Raw genomic sequence first — 22044 nt, forward strand, 5'->3', positions numbered from 1 at the left:
CATACCTCAAAAGCCTGAGGGTTGACTATTTCCTGAGACCCTTACACTACAGCCACATAGAGTTGAATTTAATATTGTGAATGAAAGTTCCCAGAGAAAATCGAACTTTTGCAAAGCTGATTAACTGATTAGAACTTCAGTGAGTGTAGAGAGTTTCGAATGTTGCAGGCCCAAAGCCCAATTATCATTTATCTTGGGTTATCTCTAATTCCGTAAAGAACTGTTCACTGTGATTAACAGTTAAAAACATTTTGCTATGTATTAACTAGACAAAACCCTAGTTTCACCAACCAAAAATCTAAAAGTGTATCGAACAGCACCTGAGGCCTGTAGTTGAGATTTCTGCTTTGCTGTGACTGTCTACTTAATTCTTCCACCAGTGCATATGAAAAGTGCCTTGATTTATGAATATCTTTGTTTGGTTACTGCAAAAACTGTATGAAACTGCTTTCATGTTGGAACATGCAATTTGGGGTGACCTAAATGTATGTTCCTGGCCTATGGTCATTCATATTTGGCTATACAATAAACTATCTCTTATTCTCTTTGAGGTGAGAATTGTGTTTTGTGTCAGTCTCATCCTTGGGTGATATTCATAGCATTTTACTAAATGTTGAAAGTCAAGTAGTTTCTATGGGATAATATTATGCAACACAATGTCAATTTCTTCTGTTTTTTTTTTTTTAATCCTAGTACTTCTTTATTTGTATGTGTATCTTAAAACATATGTACAAAAGATTTTAGTAAGTTAGTGAAGAAATTAAACCCTAATTTTCATCCCCGACAATCTTCATTGTAACTTCCACAAGAAGCAAAAAGTCTCTAGTGTGAATGAAAGTGCCAAGAAAAATCTTGCATCTTGGACTGAACTTCCTGCAAGGCTGACAAACTGACTAGCACTTCAATGACTGTGCAGAGTTTGGAATGTTACAGATCCAGAGTTTATTTACAATCTATCTTGGGTCATGTTTAGCCCGCAAATAGCCATTCCTTGCTCACCTCTGTTTCTGACGTAGTACTGTGACTAACAGTTAATATATTCCTTTAGGAATACATTAACAAAGCCCTAGCTTCCACCAACCCAAAGGCTAAGAATGCCATCAGACAGCAACTGAGGCCTATAGCTGAGATCTCTCTTTTGCTATATCTGCTTACTAATGTTTCCACCAGTGTATTTGAAAAAGGTTGTGATTTTTTACTTGCCTTTGTTCTGTTACCATAAAAACTTCATGAAACTGCTTCTATGCTGGAACACGGAATTTGGGGTAACCTGAATCTGTGTTTCTGGGGTATAGTCACTCTTATTTGACTCCAGGAAAACCATCTCTTATCCCCTTTGAGGTGATAAGAGTCAGTGCTTTTGCACTGACACTAGCAACAAGTGAACCTTCAAGAGCTAAACATCCTGTTCATTTCTGCCATTACATTTGAGAAGAGCAGTAAGAGTAGTGTGGGTGGAGTGCAATAAACTAGGGGAGTGCAGTAAGAGACACAAGACTTGGAAAGGATGAGGGTGAATGTTTGTCAAGCTGTAGAACTCACCATATGACCTGGATTTCCTGGGAGCCTTTTATTCCAGGGTTGCTAACTCCTAGTATACTATCTATAAGGATCTTGACTGAACAGGGCACAGCCTGGAATATTTAGGGAAATGTGATTTGAGGACCTTTGTTTACCTAATTCCTATTATGTTCAGGGACCTGGGCTAAATAATCTTAACATTCCTTGCTTTCTTTAAATGCTGTAAAATGAGATAGTCCTCTCCCATGAAAACATCCATTTCTCTGACTCTCATACTTCTGTAGCTTAAATCAAGGCTTGACTCCTCAGGCCATACTATGCTCTCATTTTTGGCTTTCTTTTTCCCCTTCCTGTATTTAAACTCTATTAGTCATATTAGGCTAACTCTGCAGTTACTCTAGGAATGAGTTTTACAAAGTGGACATAATCTAGACTAACGTCTTTTAATTAACCTTTGCAAACTTGATGTTATGAACCTTGTGTCTTATGAGCAGGGTATTTCCTTGCTAATCTCAATTTGTTTCTCCAGTCAAAAAGATAACAAATGAATGTGGGTATGCTTGAGAATTAACGTATCAAAGTATTACAGTGAAGACTGGGAAGGGCACTTGACCTTGGATGAATGAGGTATTCTAAAACTAGGGATGAAAAGATAGGATGATCTGTTAAGATAAGGATGGAGCCAAGCTTGTACTTCTCCACCAAAAACATTTTGAATAAAATCATTGGTGGGAGCTGACTTGAGGACACAATTCCAGGGACAAAGTTCCAGGAGACAGCAGATTCCAAGAGATATCTGGGGAAACAAGTGTCCTCCAAGTTTGGGCCCATTCTTAAAATAAAAATTTAAGAGTCATGCCTTTCGTTCAGATAATTGTAATGTTAGGGTTGTAACAGAGCAAGTTACAAACAATTCCCAAACCTCAAACACATCAGAAAGTTTTCTTTGTTCACTCAAGCTACACTGTGAGAGGTACTATGGCCTCTTTCCATATTATTGTTATCCTGGGCCCTGGGTTAGCAGGCCTGCTATCTGAAACATTGTTTGAGGAAAAGGAGGATACAGCGAACCACACAGGGGCTGCTCATAATGATGCCTGTCACTTCTGCCCATGTCACTGGCAATAACAGTTATCACGTTAACAGACTGTAAAGAGTATAACCTGAATGTTTTTGAGCAATGATAGAATCCACCAATGTGCTGACCCTCCTGAGGAGCACCTGAACACTTGTTCTGGGCCACTTATCTTTCTTCCAACATGTTCCACCAAGCCCAAATATGTTCTTGGTGTCCAGAATCCAGCTCTTAGCCTGCCTCATGTAATAGGAGGATGTGCCTTTCTGATCGCCCCAGTCCCCACTCATGTAGTCTTTACTGGACCACAGTGCTGCCCATCTCTTCTCTCTAACATTTGTCTGTATGTGTTTGTTTGTCTTTTCTCCCCCCATCTGTCTTTCTCTTAAAATACAGTTTCATGTAGTCCAGGCTGGCCAGAAACTCACCAAATAACTGAGGATGACTTTGTCTTTCTTCACCCTGGAACAGCTGGGCTACAAAGAGTATGTGACCACAGCTGCCTCATCTATTTTCAAAGGTTTCTTTCTTTCTTTTTTTTTTTTTTTTCTACAGGAAATGGGTGTGTAAGTACAAATTTTCTTTCACTCTGCTTTTTCCTATAGTACTTAATCATTATTGATAAATTAGCACATTACTCAACTTTTTTTGTTCCCCTTTGTTCTTCCTCTAGGTTTACCTGCACCACTATCATTCTTTTTCTCTACTGTAGAGAAAAAAGTGCTTTCTTTTCCGCTCCAAATGCACTGCAATCTGCTCATTTCCTATAGCTTCTCTCTTACCCCTCTTAGCTCTGCTCCATGGTTTTGTTTATTTCCTGCTTCCTTTTCATTAGTTTCCTATTCCACCTGATTTATATACTGGCTCCAACTGTTCTCAGAGACATGCTGAGACCTTTCATGTCTTAATGCCCTTTCTTGGAAGGGCTCATTCTACTTGATCAGCCTGCTGAGCAATGTCTTAGGGAGACAAGAACGCTCTTGTTACCACACTATGTCTGAAACACTTGGCCAATCACTTACTGGATGTTCCATGTTGGTATGTTAATTTATCTTCTTGAATCCATTCATCATGTCCTTAACTGTCGAAAAGAAGAACAATTACTATTTTCCACAGTTGATATAATATAAAAACGATGGGTATGCTTGTGATGCAGTTAGGAGGTCTCTATAAATGGCAGGCAATATTAGTGTTGCTTCAGTTTCTGCTCAGATATCACATGCTCCCTCAGCTCTACTCAGTTGTTCTGTGTCCACAGTGCTCTGCCTTTAACTCCTTTAAAACAATATTACTCTGGTTCTACTTAGTGGCCTTCCCCATAAATTTGTAACCTTTTAGATCAGAATCTTTTTTTTTTTTTTTTTTTTTCAGTTTTAAAGTTTTCTTATTCCTCGATAGCTCACCATGTAGACCAGGCTGGTCTTGAACTCACAGAGATCTTCCTGCCTCTGCCTCCCAAGTGTTGGGATCCCAGAAAAAGGAAAATTTAACTGTGCCCGATGGCAGAACACAATGAAATCTGTCTTACAAATTTAATCAAAGGGGGTGTTTGCCCAGCTATTCCTGCCTAGTTACACTTCAGTTAGTTCTGCAAAAATTTGCTTATTCACATCAGATGCTTTCTTAGGGAGAAACTAAAGACCAAGTTCAGAGACCTCTAATTGTAGGTAGAGTAGGTCCGGGAAGTAACCCAGTGAAGCACTTGGCCAGACCTCAGAGGTTATCCTCTAAGCACCTCAAGAAACTGAAGCACGAAAGCTCCTCCCCTCTCCCCGCCTCTCAGTCCCCCCCTCCCCCAGCCAGGGCCCAGCCCCGCCTTGGCGTCATCCGTCAGCACTGCGGGCCACGCCCCTGCACCCGGGTTAGGTCTCCGCGGTATGATGAAATTTCCCGCAAGCATTACAGGAGTCTGGTGGCAATAAGGTGAGAGGCTGCCCTTCGGCCTGCCAGTTCTCACCCTGGCCTCCGCTCCTCCTCCTGACATGAGCAGCTAGCGCCCAGGTAAGTGGGGCCCAGAGCTCAGCGATTTGGGAAGATGAGAGGATGCGCTGCTGCTGGGCGTGCGCATCTGCATCCTGGACGCACAGATGGTGAGCGCACGGTCCCGGCCGAAGCTGCGGTGCGGCGGGTACCCCGGGTGGGGCGGGCGTCCTGCGATTGTTGCGCACCTGGGAGCTAGTTGGTGGGGAAAGCTTTCTCTGGGCGGGTGGGGGTCGGGGGCTGGGGGGTAGAAGCGCTTCTGAGTGAAGCGCTACTGGGAGGCCCGGCCGCTCCGAACCCGAGGCCGGGGCGGCCTAAGCGTGGCCGCCGTAAATGTTACTATTTTCTTTTGCTATATGACGTCAAAGCCAGGGAAACTTCAGCAATCCGAGGCCCAGCTGGAAGCGTGCACATGGCCTGGCGCGGTACGGTGCGGCGGGGTAGTGCAGCGGCTGGGTTCTCATGGGGGGGCGCGGGGGGGGGGGGGGCGGTGCGGGCTCTCCCCAGCTCTAGAAGGAGGGTCTCCGGCGTTTATGTCTGTATGGATCCGCTCATCTAGCCGGCTTTCTGTCTTACTGTCCCAGCTTCCTCCCCTGTCCCGGCTCCTACTTCAACACTCAAACCAGTAGCCCTGCCAGGAGGACATCTGTTTAAGGAGACAGGCGGCCAAGTGTAGAAAAAGGCAGAAGAATCAGCAAGCCTTTTCTTACTAGTAGCTGTTCTACAGGCCTGACTTCGGATTAATGTTAACTATTTTAGATAAAAAGGCAGTTTTTATTCTTGGCCCGTGGCCTACATTTCTTACCTGCCCATTGCCCTGCGTCCTCGATTAATAATTTGGAAGCACTGATAACTGTTTCCATTCATTGATGCCATTATCGTAAGATTAATTAGAAATAAGGCTTGCACCTGCCCACGGGCTGATTGGAATTTTCAAAATAGGTGACAGTATGAAGTTTAGGTAGAGGGTAAGTAAAATAGAAAGTTAAATGCACTGAAGTGACGTTGTCCAACTTGGGATCCTCAAGCCTAGTACGCACATGTGTTGAACGTTAGAAATGCTTGATAGTCTGACTTGTGTTGTGAATGTGAAATACATAAGATTTTTTTTTTTATGATGTAGGGAAAGCAATGTGAAATATCAGTGGCTTTTATTATATTGTTATACTGACTACTGTTTTGGGTATGCTGTGTTGAAGTATGTTTAAAATCAATTTCACCGCTTTACTTTTTAAATGGAGTTTAGTAATATATTTTAAATTACACATAATGGCTCACATTCCTGTTGGGCAGCACTAGAGTTACTGGGACAGGCAACCACAGTAAGAAATTTTCTTTTTTAAAAAAATATTATTTTTATTTAATGTGTATGAGTGTATTGTTTGCATGTGTATAAGTGCACACGTGTCATACAATGTTTGAGGTCAGAAGGTGTTAGATCCCCTGGAACTGGAGTTACTATGGTTGTGAGCTGCCATGTGTGTGCTGGGAATCTAATCTGGGTCCTCTGCAAGAGCAGCCAGTGTTCTTAACTTCTGAGCCATCTCTCCAGCCCAAGAAATTTTCTTTAAGAGAGAGACTGTAGATAGGCTGACTGGACTCCAGTGGATGAACTTGCACTAAGGGACATCTGGGTACACAAACTTGACTCTGTAGGCCTTAACATATATGACAGAATGCATGAAATCCTGTGAGGGGTATTGTGAAGTTGCGATGGGGGAGAGGGTTTAAAAATGATTAAAATATTTTGCATGAAATGTACAAATATGCATTGAAAAACAAAAGAAAAATACAAGTAGGGCTTCTCCCTGCTTATAAGACTAATTCCATCAAAACAATATAGCTTTAATTTGCTGCTTCTTATTGAAGAAAAATGTGCTTCACAAACTTTTCTTTGCCTCCTTTCCTGTTTAATTTAGTAGTTAGCATGTGTTTTGTATGATAGGCAATACCTGTATTCATTAAACAGCTTTAAGATCTAGGTAAATGATTCTCGGTTGGCCATACTTGATTTTCAGAGCATTTTTCCAGTTCGCTTTTGATTGGTATTGAGTCAAAAGTATATTGTTCATTAGTAGTCACCCCTCATAAATATCAGTGGGTTTCCCTACCAAATCTGGAAATCCATCCCATCATAGACTATTTGGCCAACTTCATGGAGGGGACTGCTTGCCAAAGTACTATTTTCAGATTGCTTTGGTTGATACCATTTTCCATTATTTTGATCTGGGCTTACTAAAAGGGCAAGCAAAGCTTTGCTTCATTAAATACTAATGAAATACTCGCAAAGGAAATGGTTGATGAGTGTGACTTTGTATTTTCTTTTTTTTTCCTCTAGGGTATTTGTACCAGATTGTATGAGCATTTGTTGCAGATTTGCATTTAAAAACCAATACAGCAGTATTTGTAAGTTACAAATTCTTTGTTAAACTATTTTGAGCTGACATTATCTAAATGAAATAGTTTTTTCTTTGTATAGCTGGTAATAAAGTTGGAATTGAATTAATATTTGTAGGAATTACCTGCTTCCTAGTAACATATATATTATATATAACATATTATATATATTATATTCTACTTATTTTGCTTACTAACCAATGCAACTTGGAAACAAATATTTGAGAACTTTTTTGTGTGTCATTTAGGACATTTGGAACTTTTTGTTACTGTTGTTTTTGAGACAAGGTCTGATATAACGCAGGATGACTGATCCTGATCTTCCTGCCTGCCTCAGCTTTCCCGTTACTAGGATTATAGACATGTACCACCGTACCCAGAACTGTGAATATTTTATATCTGTCAACTCAAAATGCTTGTTAGGGTATCTGATGGCAAATTATATTGCTTTCTTTTTCTGGTTCTTCAGTCATATTTAGATAAATCACTTAAAGGGTAAGTTGGAAGTTGTGAAATGGTTAAAGAGTTAAAATGTTTTAATGTCACACTTAGCAGTGTATATGATCTGTTGTTTATACTCTCTATATTTGACCTGTAGTTAGTGTGGACAAAAAGAGGACATTTCAATTTTCAGGGGCCCAGGAATAAAGTCTACTACATGGAAAATCTGGATCTTTGGATTTGATAGTCTCAGCTTCAGAGGGCTGAGGCTGGGATCCCTGGCTAGCTTGGAGCAGCCTAACCTGCCCATGCGTGGATCTGGAGAGCAAACCTGGATTACAGACACAGTGTAGTTTGGATGCTGGCAGGTGTAGCTCCCTCTAAACCCGAAGGTGGGAGAGATGCAGGCTTTGGCTGAATGCTAAACTGCTGTCTCTGATGGGGTCAGCTGCCATTTATTTTTGATTAATTGCAAGCAAGCTAAGTCAGTCCCTGTGCCCACCAACCTCAGTGAAAAATTGATGGAGATAAAATGGTTTATGTTCAACTTATGGAACAGCTTATGTAAGTTTCTGGAATCAAGGATTGGATACTGAATATGAGATTGGTGTGCTTCCTCTACAGAGCGCTTACAGCTCCCCTGCACCATGTGTGGAATCTGGGCCCTCTTTGGCAGTGATGACTGCCTTTCCGTGCAGTGTCTGAGTGCTATGAAGATTGCACACAGGGGGCCAGATGCATTCCGTTTTGAGAATGTCAATGGATACACCAACTGCTGCTTTGGGTTTCATCGGTTGGCAGTAGTTGACCCCCTGTTTGGAATGCAGCCAATTCGTGTAAAGAAATATCCTTATTTGTGGCTCTGTTACAATGGTGAAATCTACAACCACAAGGCGGTAAGCACAGCCAGATGTCTGCCTATGATTAAACCTGAGAGCTGGTGGTTATGATGATATATTTTATGCAATGCTTCTTGCTTTGTAAAGCACTTTTGATGTTTGTTTGCTCTGATCGGGTAGGGATAGAGCACTGATGCACAAAGAAGTAAAGTGTCTTAGATTTTTAAGAAGTGATTAAAATGGGATACCAATTTAATTTCTTTGACTCTTAGAATTTTTTTCTGTTGAATTTTTTTTTTTTTGGTCTTTTTGAGACAGGGTCTCTCTGTAGCCCCAGCTGGCCTGGAACTATGTAGAAGGCTGGCCTTGAACTCACAGAGATCCGCCTGCCTCTGCCTCCCTGAGTGCTGGGATTAAAGACATGTACCACAATGCCTAGCTTTCTGTTGTAAGTTTTAATATTAAGGCTGATATGGTCTGTGTTAGGTAATGGAGTTATAATGGTGTAAAGAGCTGGTTAGGGGGCTGGAGAGATGGCTCAGTGGTTAAGAACACTGGTTGTTCTTGCAGAAGACCCAGGTTCAAATCCCAGCACCCACATGGCAGCTAACAACTGTCCGTAACTCTAGTCCTAGGGAATCTAACAGCCTCTTCTGACCTCCATGGGCATTGCACGACATGGGTGCACTTACCTACATACAGGAATTCTAATGGAGCTTGTTCTATTAGGAAACAGGCAAAGATCATTGCTCATATAATACTTTTTTGGACAAGAAAATGTAATAGTATGGGAGAGCCCTATGCAGGAAGGGAGGTGAGGGACAGTTGATTGAGGAAGTCTGGAATGATGTCCAGGTGAGGCTTGGAAGAGCATTTCACGTGGAGGGGAACGGCATGTGCAGAAGCTGTGGAGTGGGAAGCAGGGAGGGAGGGAGTGGCGGGAAGGTGGGGCTGGGAGGATTGTCCCCAGTGTGACTCAGCACTGTCAGAGCTGGCATGGCATTCTAGGGGTGGCAGCAACTGAGGAATTAAAGAAAGGATAGAATTGAATAGTTGGGAGATGATTATATAATATTTGGAGTGTTGTATAATACTGCCACTGAGAAATTTCTTGCAGTTTCCTTTTTAATAAGAGCCGAATGGTGAAAAGGTGGCTGCAGTGAAGTGTGTTAAGTAAGACCTAGCAGTATTAAAATTGGAACAACCTTTTGCTCTAGTGACTCTTAGGATGAGTGTGGGTAAGGGATGAAAATGCTGATCTTGCTAATGGGAGGTGGCAGTTGGAAGAACAGTCAGGTGTCTTTAACTCAAACCAGTATCACATATAAGAGAATACTACTAGGTTGTCCTCTGGAAGTATTGACCTGGTTTTTCCCTGGAGAGGTAGCAAATACCTTGTTTTGCTTGAACAACAGTGCTGTTTCTTAGTTTGTTAAATTATAAGTTAACTGTTTTGAGAACCCTTTTGTCCTAGTTTGTTTCTTCATTGCTGTGACAAAATACTCTGACCAATACCAATGTGGGGAGGAAAGGATTTATTTGGCTTACATCTCCCAGGTCACAGTTCATCAGGGAGCTCAAAGTAGGAACTCAGGGCAGGAACCCAGAAACAGAAGCTGGAGCACAGGCCATGGAGAAATGGCTGCTTACTGGCTTGCTCCCCTTGTCTTTGCTCAGCCTGCTTTCTTATGCAACACAGGCCCACCTGCCCAGGGGTGGCACCACCCACAGTGGGCTGGGCCCTCCCACATCACTCAAAAACCAAGAAGATGCCCCACAGACATGGCCACAGGCCAGTCCTATGGAGGCAATTCCCCAATTGAGGCTCCCTCAACCCAGGTATGTCAAGTTGACACTAAAGCTATCCAGCACACCTTTCTAAATTAGCTCAGTGTTATATTTGCACAGAGGTTCCACTGCTTCTATCAAAAACCCAGACTTACACAGGTGAGGCATAGTTTAGTCTTATATGTTTTCAGAAACACAGCACCAAAGCCCTTCCTCGACCCTTTGCTTTGATGAAAATAAGACCTGCTTTAAAACACAGCCAGAGGTATGCTGGGAGCATGGAAGGAGACAGCGAAGACAAGTCAGAGGCCTGCATCAAGTCAGATGCTAGTGTGACTTTAGAATGGTGGCCTTGATGTAAGGGACGGCCAGAGGCAGCATGGGAACATTTCAGGGAATTGGAACTCATACATGCAAGTTGTTAACCCAAGGACATTTCTCCACTTTGAGTAAATTACCACTGAGGGAGAGGTTGGAAGTGAGAGAGGTAGACTGGGAAGCTGCTGCTTGCTAATAGGGTCACTTATCTGGAAGGATCTGTAGAAGATGGTTTTCAAACCCTACCTGCTAAAAAGACAAAATCATCCTTGGTGGCCCCTCAGAGCCACGAGGTGTGGCTAGCTGGTGGTACTGTAGAGGCAGCCAAAGCACATGCTTGGACAGCTCTGTGAGTGCTTTAGACAAAGGACACATTAGGGACAGAGAGACACTGGAGCATATATACAAGTTGTACATATGCATATCAATTTACTTTTTGTAGTTTGAAGATGCAGCCCAAGTACAAAGTGAGGGATGTGAGGATTTTTCAGCACTCGTGGGTTGCTAATGGCAGGGGAAAGCCTCAGAATTTGGACATAGGTCTAGCCTAATCATTTTGCTGGAGGTGGCAGTGACAGTCTCATTGCTGTTCCTGTGGAGCATGTGGACTGATAGAGCCCCCTGTCATTTTGTCTGTGAGAAGTACCTTTAATGCCCCTGCAGTAGAGGGCCGGACTGAGTGCTGTCCACCCTTGGGGAACAGCAGCTTGGGTTTGGACTATATGTCATTGTGATGGAATCATTTATTCATTCACAGATTTGAGCAAAAACTGGTGGAGAATATCTGGGGGGTGGGGGAAATTATGTTTATATTGAACATATCTAAATTTGTATTCCTTAGACAAGATAATATAAAAATATGTACAAAGCATTTATGTCATATTAGATGTTATAATTTAGAAATGATTTAAGTATATAGGAGGATGTATGTAGATTGTATGTAAATACTATATCATTTTATATAGGGCATTTGATTACCTATAGATTTTATTATCTTGGGGGAAGGTAACTTGGCACCAAAGAATAACTATATGTAAATGTATATGTTTAACCTATACAGGATAATATGGGGTACACAATACACATTCTGATTTCTCCAAGTATTACTATTCTGATAACTTGCCACTGTATCCTGTTTATTAGAATGCAATTTGTATTGTTATAGGTTCAACTTCTGCTGTAAAGAATTTTCAGAATTGTGAGTTGGAACAAACTATATTTTGATAGTGTGATGATTCTTTTAAATCACCAAAATACGTGAACTGATTATGGAATACAGAACTACTGAATCAGTATTATTAATGGATACACAAGGATCCTAATATTTTTGTTTTGCTCTGCTTCTTTTAAGATGCAACAACGTTTTGAATTTGAATACCAGACCCAAGTGGATGGTGAGATAATCCTTCATCTCTATGACAAAGGAGGCATCGAGCAAACCATTTGTATGTTGGATGGGGTGTTTGCATTTATCTTACTGGACACTGCCAATAAGAAAGTGTTTCTGGGCAGAGATACTTATGGAGTCAGGCCTTTGTTTAAAGCCATGACAGAAGATGGATTTCTGGCTGTGTGCTCAGAAGCTAAAGGTAATAATAGAATTTTCCTAAGAATACTCACTGTTGTCCTAGTTTTGTGTTTTTTCCTGGATTATACTGAAAATCCTATTGGGGTCAATCCAAAAAGTTTTTGTTTTGTTTTTGAAACAGGGTCTCCTTATCACCACAGCTGACCTGGAACTCACTGTGTATACCAGGCTGATCTCCGTCTCACAGCAGTCTGCCTGCCTCTGCCTCCTGAGTGCTGAAATTAAAAGCATGCACAGGATACCCATCCCGTCAATCCAAAAATTTATAAGTGACTAGTAGATCCTCTGAGTGTGAAGAAGATCCTTTTCTTCCTCTTCCTTCTCTTCCTCTTTCACCACATGTAGAAGCCACAGTGTTGTCTTCTGTCACTTTCCACATTATTTTTTGAGACAGAGTCTCTCACTGAATTTGGAGCTCACTGATTTCACTAGACTGGCTGGCCAGTGAACTCCAGGCATCTGCCTGTCTCCCCTCCCTTGCCTGCCTGGAGTTACAGATGTGGGCTATTGCTCTCAGCTTTTACATGGATGCTGGAGATCTGAAGGCCTTCATGCTTGCTTAGCAGGCACTTTACTGACTAAGCTATCTGCCCAGCCCCTGACTCCTTACACTCTTTGCTTCCTGGCCACCAAGAGGTGAGCAGGTTTCCTCCACAGTATATTGCAAGCATGCTATGCAAATACAGCCAAGTGACCATGGACTGAAACCTCCAAAAGTCTGAGCTAAGATAAACAGTTCCTTCTTTTAAATAGTTTATCTCAAGTATTTTGTCATAGCAACAGATACTTCACTAACACACATACTTAGCATTTTCTGACATTGTTTGGTCATCATCTTTTATTTCCTACCTAGATAGCACAGTTTCTTCTAATGTAGTATTGCCATTTCTTAAATCTTTTGCCACTTAGTTTTTAGATTTAATATTGTATGAAGCAAGGATCTTGAGATCAGTAAAAGAGTACTTGAGACACTATAGTGGGGTGTATTAGTAGATATTTGAATTGATCTGTGATCAAATAGTACAGAGTATTCCACATCAGTTACTAAGGTACCGTTAGGGAGGCCTGGCAAGAGAATACAAATCAGAAACCGCTCCGGCTTCCCATGGTTGGTCATCCTTTGGACCTAATGGACACTTGATAAGGAACTGTAATCTGACCTACAGTTTACTCTCAGATATTTGAGTGTTTTCTACTCCCTTAACTCTGCCCCTTTCTAGATCGAATCATTTCATCTCTAGTACTGTTTCTCTTTGTTGATCCTTTAAAAAAATTTCAGTTACCCCCAGCCCCTACAGGGCATTTGAGCTCTGCCAGTTAATGAGAACATTGAGTCCTTTGGTCTTTATCTTGAAGGCACACAGATTACTGGGTTAAGAGATTCAAATAGTAAATCAGAAAAAGTATTCTGTATAGATAGACTTTTAACTACTTCTAATAAAACATTGGCTTTTGTGTCAAAGATCATATTGGTTTGAGGGTGGACACTGTCAAAGTTATTGAAGAAGCTTGAATTATATGGCTTTATTCATATACAATGTGTGACAGGTATTCATGGATAGGTACCCAGCTTCTAAATATCTGACAGTGGATCCTTTTGCTTGTCAAAGGCTTGGGAACCATGGCTCTTTTCTTAAAATACCCCAGTCATGACAAATAAATTGTTAGCAAAATATCATAGAGTTAATTGAGATTTATCTCTTCAAAATTGTGTCCTTGTGTATTTGTTTACTTAATTCTAGAAAATAGAATTTCTTGATCAGAAATTTCATCTAGGGAGGAGAATTAGATGCTGGAGATTTTAATAAAGGTGGCAATATCATTCAGTTGGGGAGAAAATCTTAGGAAATGTTACTGTAACAACTGGACATCTATAGGTTAAAAAAAATGAAGTTTGGGATCTTCATCTGTTATATAGAAACTAAGTCAATGGAACAGGAATCGTTTTCCTATTTGAATTACTACAACTCAGTGCACTTTGCGGTATCTCCCTGTACCATTCTTTATCTCTCTAGTAAATAGCTGGGAGGGTTTTTGATAATTCCTTTCCCTACAACCTACTTTGCTGGCATAATGGGCACATGTTTGCATTTAAAAGGGGTAACGGAGACTTAAGAGGGCATTAAGTAATGTGAAATTTGCTGAGAAGTGTTTGCTTGAATACATTTTTCTTTCTTTGAATTTTTAGGTCTTGTTACATTGAATCACTCCACAGCTCCCTTTTTAAAAGTGGAGCCATTTCTTCCTGGACACTATGAAGTTTTAGATTTAAAGCCAAATGGCAAAGTTGCCTCGGTGGAAATGGTTAAATACCATCACTGTAGGGATGAACCTCTGCACGCTCTCTATGACAATGTGGAGAAACTCTTCCCAGGTGACTGATGGCCACACCCCCATTCCCAGCCCTTCCCTGAGAGGACACAGGTCATTTTCACACCATTTGAATGGTCTTGGTTTTAAGACTCCTTTCCTCTTTGCTTTGGGGGTGGCAGAGGCCCCTCCTGAGTGAGGGCTGTTGTGGTATGGGCGACTGCATGCCTCCTCTCTGTAGCTAGCTCAGCCTCAGCTTCTCTGGAGCGTCTTTATTTGCTCTCTGTGCTGATAGGCTTTGAGATAGAAACTGTGAAGAACAACCTGCGAATCCTTTTTGACAACGCCGTTAAGAAGCGCTTGATGACAGACCGAAGGATTGGCTGCCTTTTATCAGGTGAGGTCAACTTAAAGAAAAAAACAGCTGTTTCACGGGTGGCTAAATGAAATGATTTATAGCTGTTCCTGAGGTTTTGACTGTAAAATACTTGATCTATAATTTTATCTTTGCTTTATTATAGGATGTGTTTTCTTTTTGCGGGGCATAGGCAGCTTAATTTGAGAGCAAACAGACCACTGGGCTGCCTGGGGTGGGGTGGGGGCAGGGAAACAGCAGTGAGCAGGAGGAGTCAAATATCTTTTATAGGGAGTTAAGTGGTTGGGTAACTTTCCATGAAATAGACTGGGCAGTTTAGCTCAGGATTGTTTGGTCTCCCAACAAGCACAGGACTTGTCCAGGGCTAAGTATGAATCCACCATTTTAGAATATTCCAACCTTTTTTTGGTGATAAGGGCGACTGTGGTCTTTCTTTAGCTACTTCCTGTTTTTAATCTGTTTTTGTTAGTGCAAGAGTTAGTTGGTACACATTCTTTAGAATCCTTTATATTAATTATCTTTGTTGTTGTTATTTTTAAATCAGTTTAGATAACAGTTTCCATAGTAGGGTCAGTAAAGATTACACATGAGATTTTTTCACTTATCAAAGTTGATTTCTATTTATAAAACGTGGTGATCTTATGATCAAATGCTAGTCCCGATGTTTAATAGGCGAGTAATCGTATCTGCTGTTTCCAAGGAAGGCACATATAACCATAAGCTGTCGCTTCCCATGCTGTAGGGGGCCTGGACTCCAGCTTGGTTGCTGCCACCCTGCTGAAGCAACTCAAAGAAGCCCAAGTACAGTATGCACTGCAGACATTTGCAATTGGCATGGAAGACAGCCCCGACCTACTGGCTGCCAGAAAGGTATGGTGCCATCTGCCTATTGTGTAGTTAGAACTTATTATTAGAATGAAAATCAAGTTGTTAATGATGATTTTTATTTCTGCTCTCATACTGATCTTGGTAATTGTTTTAAATAGAATAAAATGTTGGACTGTACTCTGGATACTTTATCTATTGTGACCATAGAATCCTCTGATGGGAGACTTATTTCCTGTGGTTGAATGGGGAGCGAGAGGCAAGCTAGGTGTGGCTCACTTACATATGGCGACCTCTTACTTTGCCTCTTACTTTGGTGGTCTGGAGACACTGTCCTGTTTCATTTTCAAGAGTAGTTCTTAGGGAAACATGGATTTTTCTTTGTATAATCAGGTGGCAAATCATATTGGAAGTGAGCATCATGAAGTCCTTTTTAATTCTGAAGAAGGCATTCAAGCCCTGGATGAAGTCATATTTTCCTTGGAAACTTATGATATTACAACAATTCGAGCATCTGTAGGTAAGATAGTTTTTGAGAATGAGAAGAGTTTTAATACTGAGAAGGTTTAAGAGATATGATGTCAAGCAACAACTTGAGATTATGTAAATATGAATAGAAGAAAAATTCCTGTATTGCTAATACTATTATAATATGTTGTTAAGACAATTTAAGAGTTCCTTGAATTGCTTTTGGCATTGTGATTACTAAATAAATATAGCAAGGTCTTCTATACATTGAATATTGTCAAGATCTGCTCTACCTGCAGTTCTAAACACAGTGCTTCATAAGACTAAGAAATAACAGCTCACATTTACTGAGCATGCTAGGTTCTGTCATACACATTTCATGTAAATTGTTTATTTTTACTTCAAACCTGTCCCATCATAGCCAGGCATGGTGGCTCACACCCAGAAAGCTGAAGCAGGAGGATTACTACATATTTGGAGTTTATGGTATCACCACTTCCACAAAGATTGGATGTGTATTTTGGCCCCCACCCTCTATTCCTTGGTATAAAGTATCTTGCATTGTATAGTTGGGCCATCGTATTCATGGATTCATCATCCTTGAATTCCACTAATCAAAGCTTGCAAACAACGAGAAAAATGTTGTACATTACTGAACACATACAGACTTTATTGTCATTCTGAATAATGCAGTGTAACAACTGCCTCCATTGCATCACATTGTTTTAGTTATTGTAGGTAATCAAGGGTGATTTAAGGTCAAAGTATTCTTCAGAGATACCATAGGTTCAGATCTCTGCAACAATGCAAGTATCTCAATGAGTGAGTTATAAGTATTTTCATTTCCTAGTACATATAAAAGTTATGTCTATGCTGTGCTATGGTCTACTAAGTACCTTAATCTAGGAATATTTTATTTTAATTTTTTGGCTTTTTGAGACAGGGTCTCCCTGTAGTCCCAGTTGGCCTGAACCTACTATGTAGACCAGGCTGGCCTGGAACTCACAGAGATCCGCTTGCCTCTGCCTAGTGCTGGGATTAAAGGCGTGCACCACCATGCCCGGCTAGGAATATTGTATTACTAATAATACTGATCCTCCAAGCTCTTTTAAAATGATGCCCGTATACTTTCTCAGTGCAAGGATGCCACAGAGTTTTAATTTGTAAGAAATGAAATACCTCTGAGGCACAGTAAAGACAAGTACAGTAAAACAAAGTGTGCCTATATTCAGGAGAAAGTATGTGGGTTATATGTGATATGAAACCGTTTTATAAGGAGTTGGGCATCTGTAGATTTGGATATTTGGTGGGAGGGGGGGTTCTCCAGAAGCAATCGCAAATGAGTAGTGAGGGAACACCGCTCTTTATAAAATGGGGAAATAGGTCTAGACTGCAATTCATTTTCCTTAAGGAGTTTGTATCTCATGTTTTGGTAACTGCTCCATTTCACAACTTAACAATCACTAGGTATTGTTGTCTTGTAAATAATTCTAGTTTTATCTGGTGGACACATCCTGAGATTAGAAGTTTACCCCAAATCAGAAAGATCCAAAATAGCTAAGAGTCTTTTTGAAACTCACTTACTTTGGAGTACAATAAAATATCTTGGATATTACAACATTATTTCACTTTCCAAAGCATCATAGTAAATAAGCACTTTTAAGTTTATCTGTGCTATTGAAATTCATGAACTAGGGGCAGAATTTGGAAGGAAAAAGTGTCTAAAAGAAGGGTGATAGTGAAAAACAAGATTGGAAGAGACAGTAGTGTAGAAAAATTTCGATACTGCCCAGAGCCTTCTTAATCAAATGTGGGTTTGATAAGTGAGGAGTGGTAGTAGGAAAAAACAAAGAATTCAAACTAAACTACCTCTAATAGTCCAGTTTCTGTTGCTATAATATAATATAAAAGAGGGCAACTTTCAAAACACAAAGTTTATTTAACTCAGAATTTTAGAGGTGGGAAATCCAGCAGTATGGCACTCTGCTGGATAGTACCAAGGAACACAGGTAAGAGGAAGATCCCCCCTCAGATTAGGTCAAAGAACAGAGGGGTTCATTTACTCTCAGAAGATGAACTTGGTATCCCATGAGACCTGCCTTAGTGCCTTCTAAGGCAAGACTCTTAAGGACCCAAGAAACCCTGACTAGACCTTGAGGGTCCACCACCTCTCACTTCTCCATAGCATGAACCACACCTGTAGCACACGAACCTTTGGAGAACAAACCACATCCAAATCATTGCACAGCAAGTACTTAGGATACCATTTTGGAAGCTACTTATATTAACACAAAGTGTAACATGGCTCTACAGCGTGTAGTTTCTGAAACACAAGTAAAGGTATTTTGAAAGGTAAGTTGATACCAGTATTAATTTCTCTTTTATTTAAAGGTATGTATTTAATTTCTAAATACATTCGGAAGAACACAGATAGCGTGGTGATCTTCTCAGGAGAGGGCTCAGATGAGCTTACACAGGGCTACATATATTTCCACAAGGTGAGCACTCTGAAGTAAAGGAATGTCCAGGCTAAATTATGAAAGGTCTGAATTACTTGACCGTTTACTATTCTCTGTCCCTGTTATGAGTAGCATTTTTGAGTATCGCGTGTGTGTGTGTGTGTGTGTATGTGTGTGTGTGTGTGTGGTATGTATGTATATTTCCATATATGTGTGAGGAAATTCAATAGTGTCTGTCTAGGAAAGAAAGAAGTCTTAATAGTATCAAATACTTTCATTCTTTAAACATAAACATAAGAATTATCTTTCTATTTCTTAGTTCCTGTGGACCTGTTACTGTTGCTCAGGACATCCATCTTATTTGTTCCCATAGCAACAGCTTGGTGGGAGGGTAGACCTGTTTCATAGAGCATTGGTAGCCTCTGCTGTCACTTGCCCCCGACCCTTGTTGAAAGTCTTTCATTGTTATACGTAAAATGGAAGTGTTATATGCTCTGTGCCAAAGCAGAGACACTCAGCTTTCTGTTTGTAAAACAGGCTCCTTCTCCTGAGAAGGCTGAAGAAGAGAGCGAGAGGCTGCTGAAGGAACTCTATTTGTTTGATGTTCTCCGTGCAGATCGGACTACTGCTGCCCATGGGTAACTCCGTCTTTGAACACTTTGTTGTAAAACAAGCAAACAAAAAGAAGAAAGAAAAAAAAATCTTAAAAAATGAGATTGCTAATTTTTTTTTCTTTTCAGTTAGATATGTCACAGAGTATTTTTTTAAGGTTTTTAAAAAATTGTTTTATTTTATTTTTAATTATGTGTATGTATGTGGATATGTGCACTTGAATACAGGTACCCTTAGAGGCCAGAAGAGTGTTGGATCCAGGTTGTAAGCTGCCTGTTGTGGCTGCTAAGAACTGACTTGGGTCCTCTGTAAGAGCTGTACAATTCTTAACTCCAAACCCCACCCCAAGGCCTCTATCAGACCCTGCAGAATATTTTTATCTCAACTTACCACCAAAAGAGCTGGGGTGTGGCTCCAGTACTGTCATGGTGAAGGGGAGAGGATCATCTTCTGCAGATGCCTCAGAGAGTTTACCATCTTCACAATGTAGATAAACAGCACTGCGCCACATCTGAACAATCAGACAGAAGGCCACAGCGACTATTTTTAAGTATTTTAAAGAGAAGTGTAAGTTACAAGCACCACATATCAAGTATTGAGGAGTACCTGCCATACCACTTATATGTGGCCCGAAGGAGAAGATGAAGATAGAGAGTTCGATAGGGTTGTTTAAAAAAATGTTGCTTTGAGTTACTTCCTCTTGGCTAAAGTTTTCACATTTTAACTGGGCATGTTAAGGAATTGAAGATCCTTAACTGTACATAATAAATATCTGACATTAAATATTTATTTTTTTCTACTAATCACACTTAGGAAGTAATTAAATAGGGGAATTGGGAATGGACTGGAGCCATGGTTATTACCTGTTTTTGCCTGTCCTGACTAGAGTTGCTAGCACTCTACATGGGTGATGTAGCATTTGATGAAATGTTCAAGAACATTTTTATTTATTTTATCTTATTTATTTCGTTTTATTATTTTACTTTACTTTTGTTTTATTGGGAGGATCTCACTGAGTAGCCCTGGCTAGCCTGGAACTTGCTGTGTAGACCAAACTCACAGTGCTCCTCCTGCCTCTGCCTCCAGAGTGCTGGAATTTAAAAGTATGTGCCACCATACCTGGCCTTATTTTGCATGCTCATTGATTAGTCTGTTAATTATAACAACAACAGCTATAATACAATACAACTACAGTGCGGTAGTTACCATGATTGTTGAGAGGAGAAAAGATGCTCTCATGGGTCAGAAAGGTCTAGGCAAAGTACATACATGCTTAGTGACCAGGTTACTCGTGATCCTTAGCTTTTCTGCTTTTTGAGATACACAGTTAACTTTTCACGGAAAGGGAAGGAATAGTCTCAAACAGGAAGTTTCCAATGCTCTATTTATTTTGAGAGAAGGGTTTTGTGTATACTCACTAGTGTAGAGCAGCTCTTAGTAATCTGTCTGTATCAACACAAAGTCTAAGGTGAAACATTGTGTAAAATCACTTTATATTCAGCATTACTCGGTCTGGTACTGTTGTGGGAAATGCCAGGTGCTGACTGGATGTGTGATGGATTTTCTTCTTTTTTCCTGAAGTCTTGAACTGAGAGTCCCATTTCTGGACCATCGATTCTCCTCCTATTACCTGTCTCTGCCACCAGAAATGAGAATTCCAAAAGTAGGTAAATGCGCTGCAGTCAAAACCACTGAATGCTCCAGGTCACATTGATGACTTTCACTGACTTGCCTTGTATTTCCATGTCAGGATGGCATAGAAAAACATCTCCTGAGAGAGACGTTTGAGGACTCCAACCTACTACCCAAAGAGATTCTCTGGCGACCAAAAGAAGCCTTCAGTGATGGAATCACTTCAGTCAAGAACTCCTGGTTCAAGATTTTGCAGGACTATGTTGAACATCAGGTCTGTCTTAAAAGACATTTTCTGGAACAACACAGTTTAGGGACAGAGCTGGAATCCCTATTTTGTATTTTGTCTGAATACTTGTTTCTATAGGAGAGAGTCACAGATCCTACAAGGAACACCTGTTTTATAAGAATTAACATAAGAATTAAGAAACATGATGAATTACAAAGTAATATCTAGAATCAAAAGAGAAAGAGGGAGAGGGGAGACTTACTAATCATCACTGATCATTTTGCATATTTTTGGATACCTGCTGGGCACAAATGAATAAAACAGTCAACCCCAAGTATTAAAAATAAACATTGCTGGGTGTGATGGCACATACCTTTAATCCAAGCACTTGGGAGGCAGAGGCAGGGGGCTCTCTGAGTTCAAGACCAGCCTGGTCTGCATAGCAAGTTTCAGGCCAGCTGGGGCTACAGGGAGACCCTGTCTCAAAAAGATTAAAAAACAACAAGAACAACACATGAGTATTTCTTTAAAATTATTGTGGCTATGGCTATGTGTATTAGAGCTGTTTTAGCATTTTATCAGTGATGGGTGATTTAAAGGGCATTGTTACTTTATAGTCATGCCTTAACTTTAATTTCATTTTGTATCAGAGCAAAAAAGTATAAAAATGTGTTGTGTTCCTAATTCTTACAGGTTGATGATACAATGATGGCAGCGGCAGCCCAAAAGTTTCCCTTTAATACTCCCAAGACTAAAGAAGGCTATTATTACCGGCAGATCTTCGAACGCCACTACCCAGGCCGGGCTGACTGGCTGACCCATTACTGGATGCCCAAGTGGATCAATGCCACTGACCCTTCTGCCCGCACTCTGACCCATTACAAGTAAGCTGCCAGAGCTTTGGCACTCTCTACACTCTAGGGTAAAAGTAAATGTCTCTTCTGGTTGTGAAGATAGGGGCATTGAGGACAGATAGCAGAATAATGAAAATCTGCCATCAACCACTCAGGCTTACTTGGGCATAAAGAAAAATAAATAAAAGTCTTACATCTAAAACAGTGTTCTGGTTGTGGAGCTCAATACGGTCTCATTAGTGGTTACTAGAAATTGAGTGGCCTTTGCTGTATCACCACCGTAGGGAAGATACTGAGCTACATTGAAGGGGAACTTCTTTTTAATTTTTACA

General features: G+C 40.6%; 1 protein-coding gene across 4 annotated transcripts; it reads left to right on the top strand.

The window, feature by feature from the left end:
* Positions 1 to 4426: 4426 nt before the first annotated feature.
* On the top strand, positions 4427 to 21919 carry Asns (asparagine synthetase (glutamine-hydrolyzing)). Of its 4 annotated transcripts, none has more exons than XM_008855211.3 (14): positions 4439 to 4597; positions 4945 to 5001; positions 6915 to 6982; positions 8039 to 8310; positions 11711 to 11948; positions 14136 to 14321; positions 14553 to 14654; positions 15376 to 15503; positions 15852 to 15978; positions 18318 to 18424; positions 18923 to 19023; positions 20579 to 20660; positions 20748 to 20903; positions 21552 to 21919. In XM_008855211.3, exons 4-14 carry the CDS (start codon positions 8062 to 8064, stop codon positions 21744 to 21746), a joined length of 1671 nt encoding a protein of 556 aa, XP_008853433.1. In that variant the 5' UTR covers positions 4439 to 4597; positions 4945 to 5001; positions 6915 to 6982; positions 8039 to 8061; the 3' UTR covers positions 21747 to 21919. The 4 variants fall into 4 exon arrangements, with proteins under 4 accessions (XP_008853432.1, XP_008853433.1, XP_029413097.1 ...); XM_029557236.1 differs by lacking the exon at positions 4439 to 4597 and adding an exon at positions 4668 to 4686; XM_008855210.3 differs by lacking the exon at positions 4945 to 5001 and having other exon boundaries at positions 4427 to 4597.
* The last annotated feature ends 125 nt before the right edge of the window (positions 21920 to 22044 follow it).

This window comes from Nannospalax galili, unplaced genomic scaffold (genome assembly GCF_000622305.1).
Source record: "Nannospalax galili isolate Female #2095 unplaced genomic scaffold, S.galili_v1.0 scaffold187, whole genome shotgun sequence".
NCBI lineage: Eukaryota > Metazoa > Chordata > Mammalia > Rodentia > Spalacidae > Nannospalax > Nannospalax galili.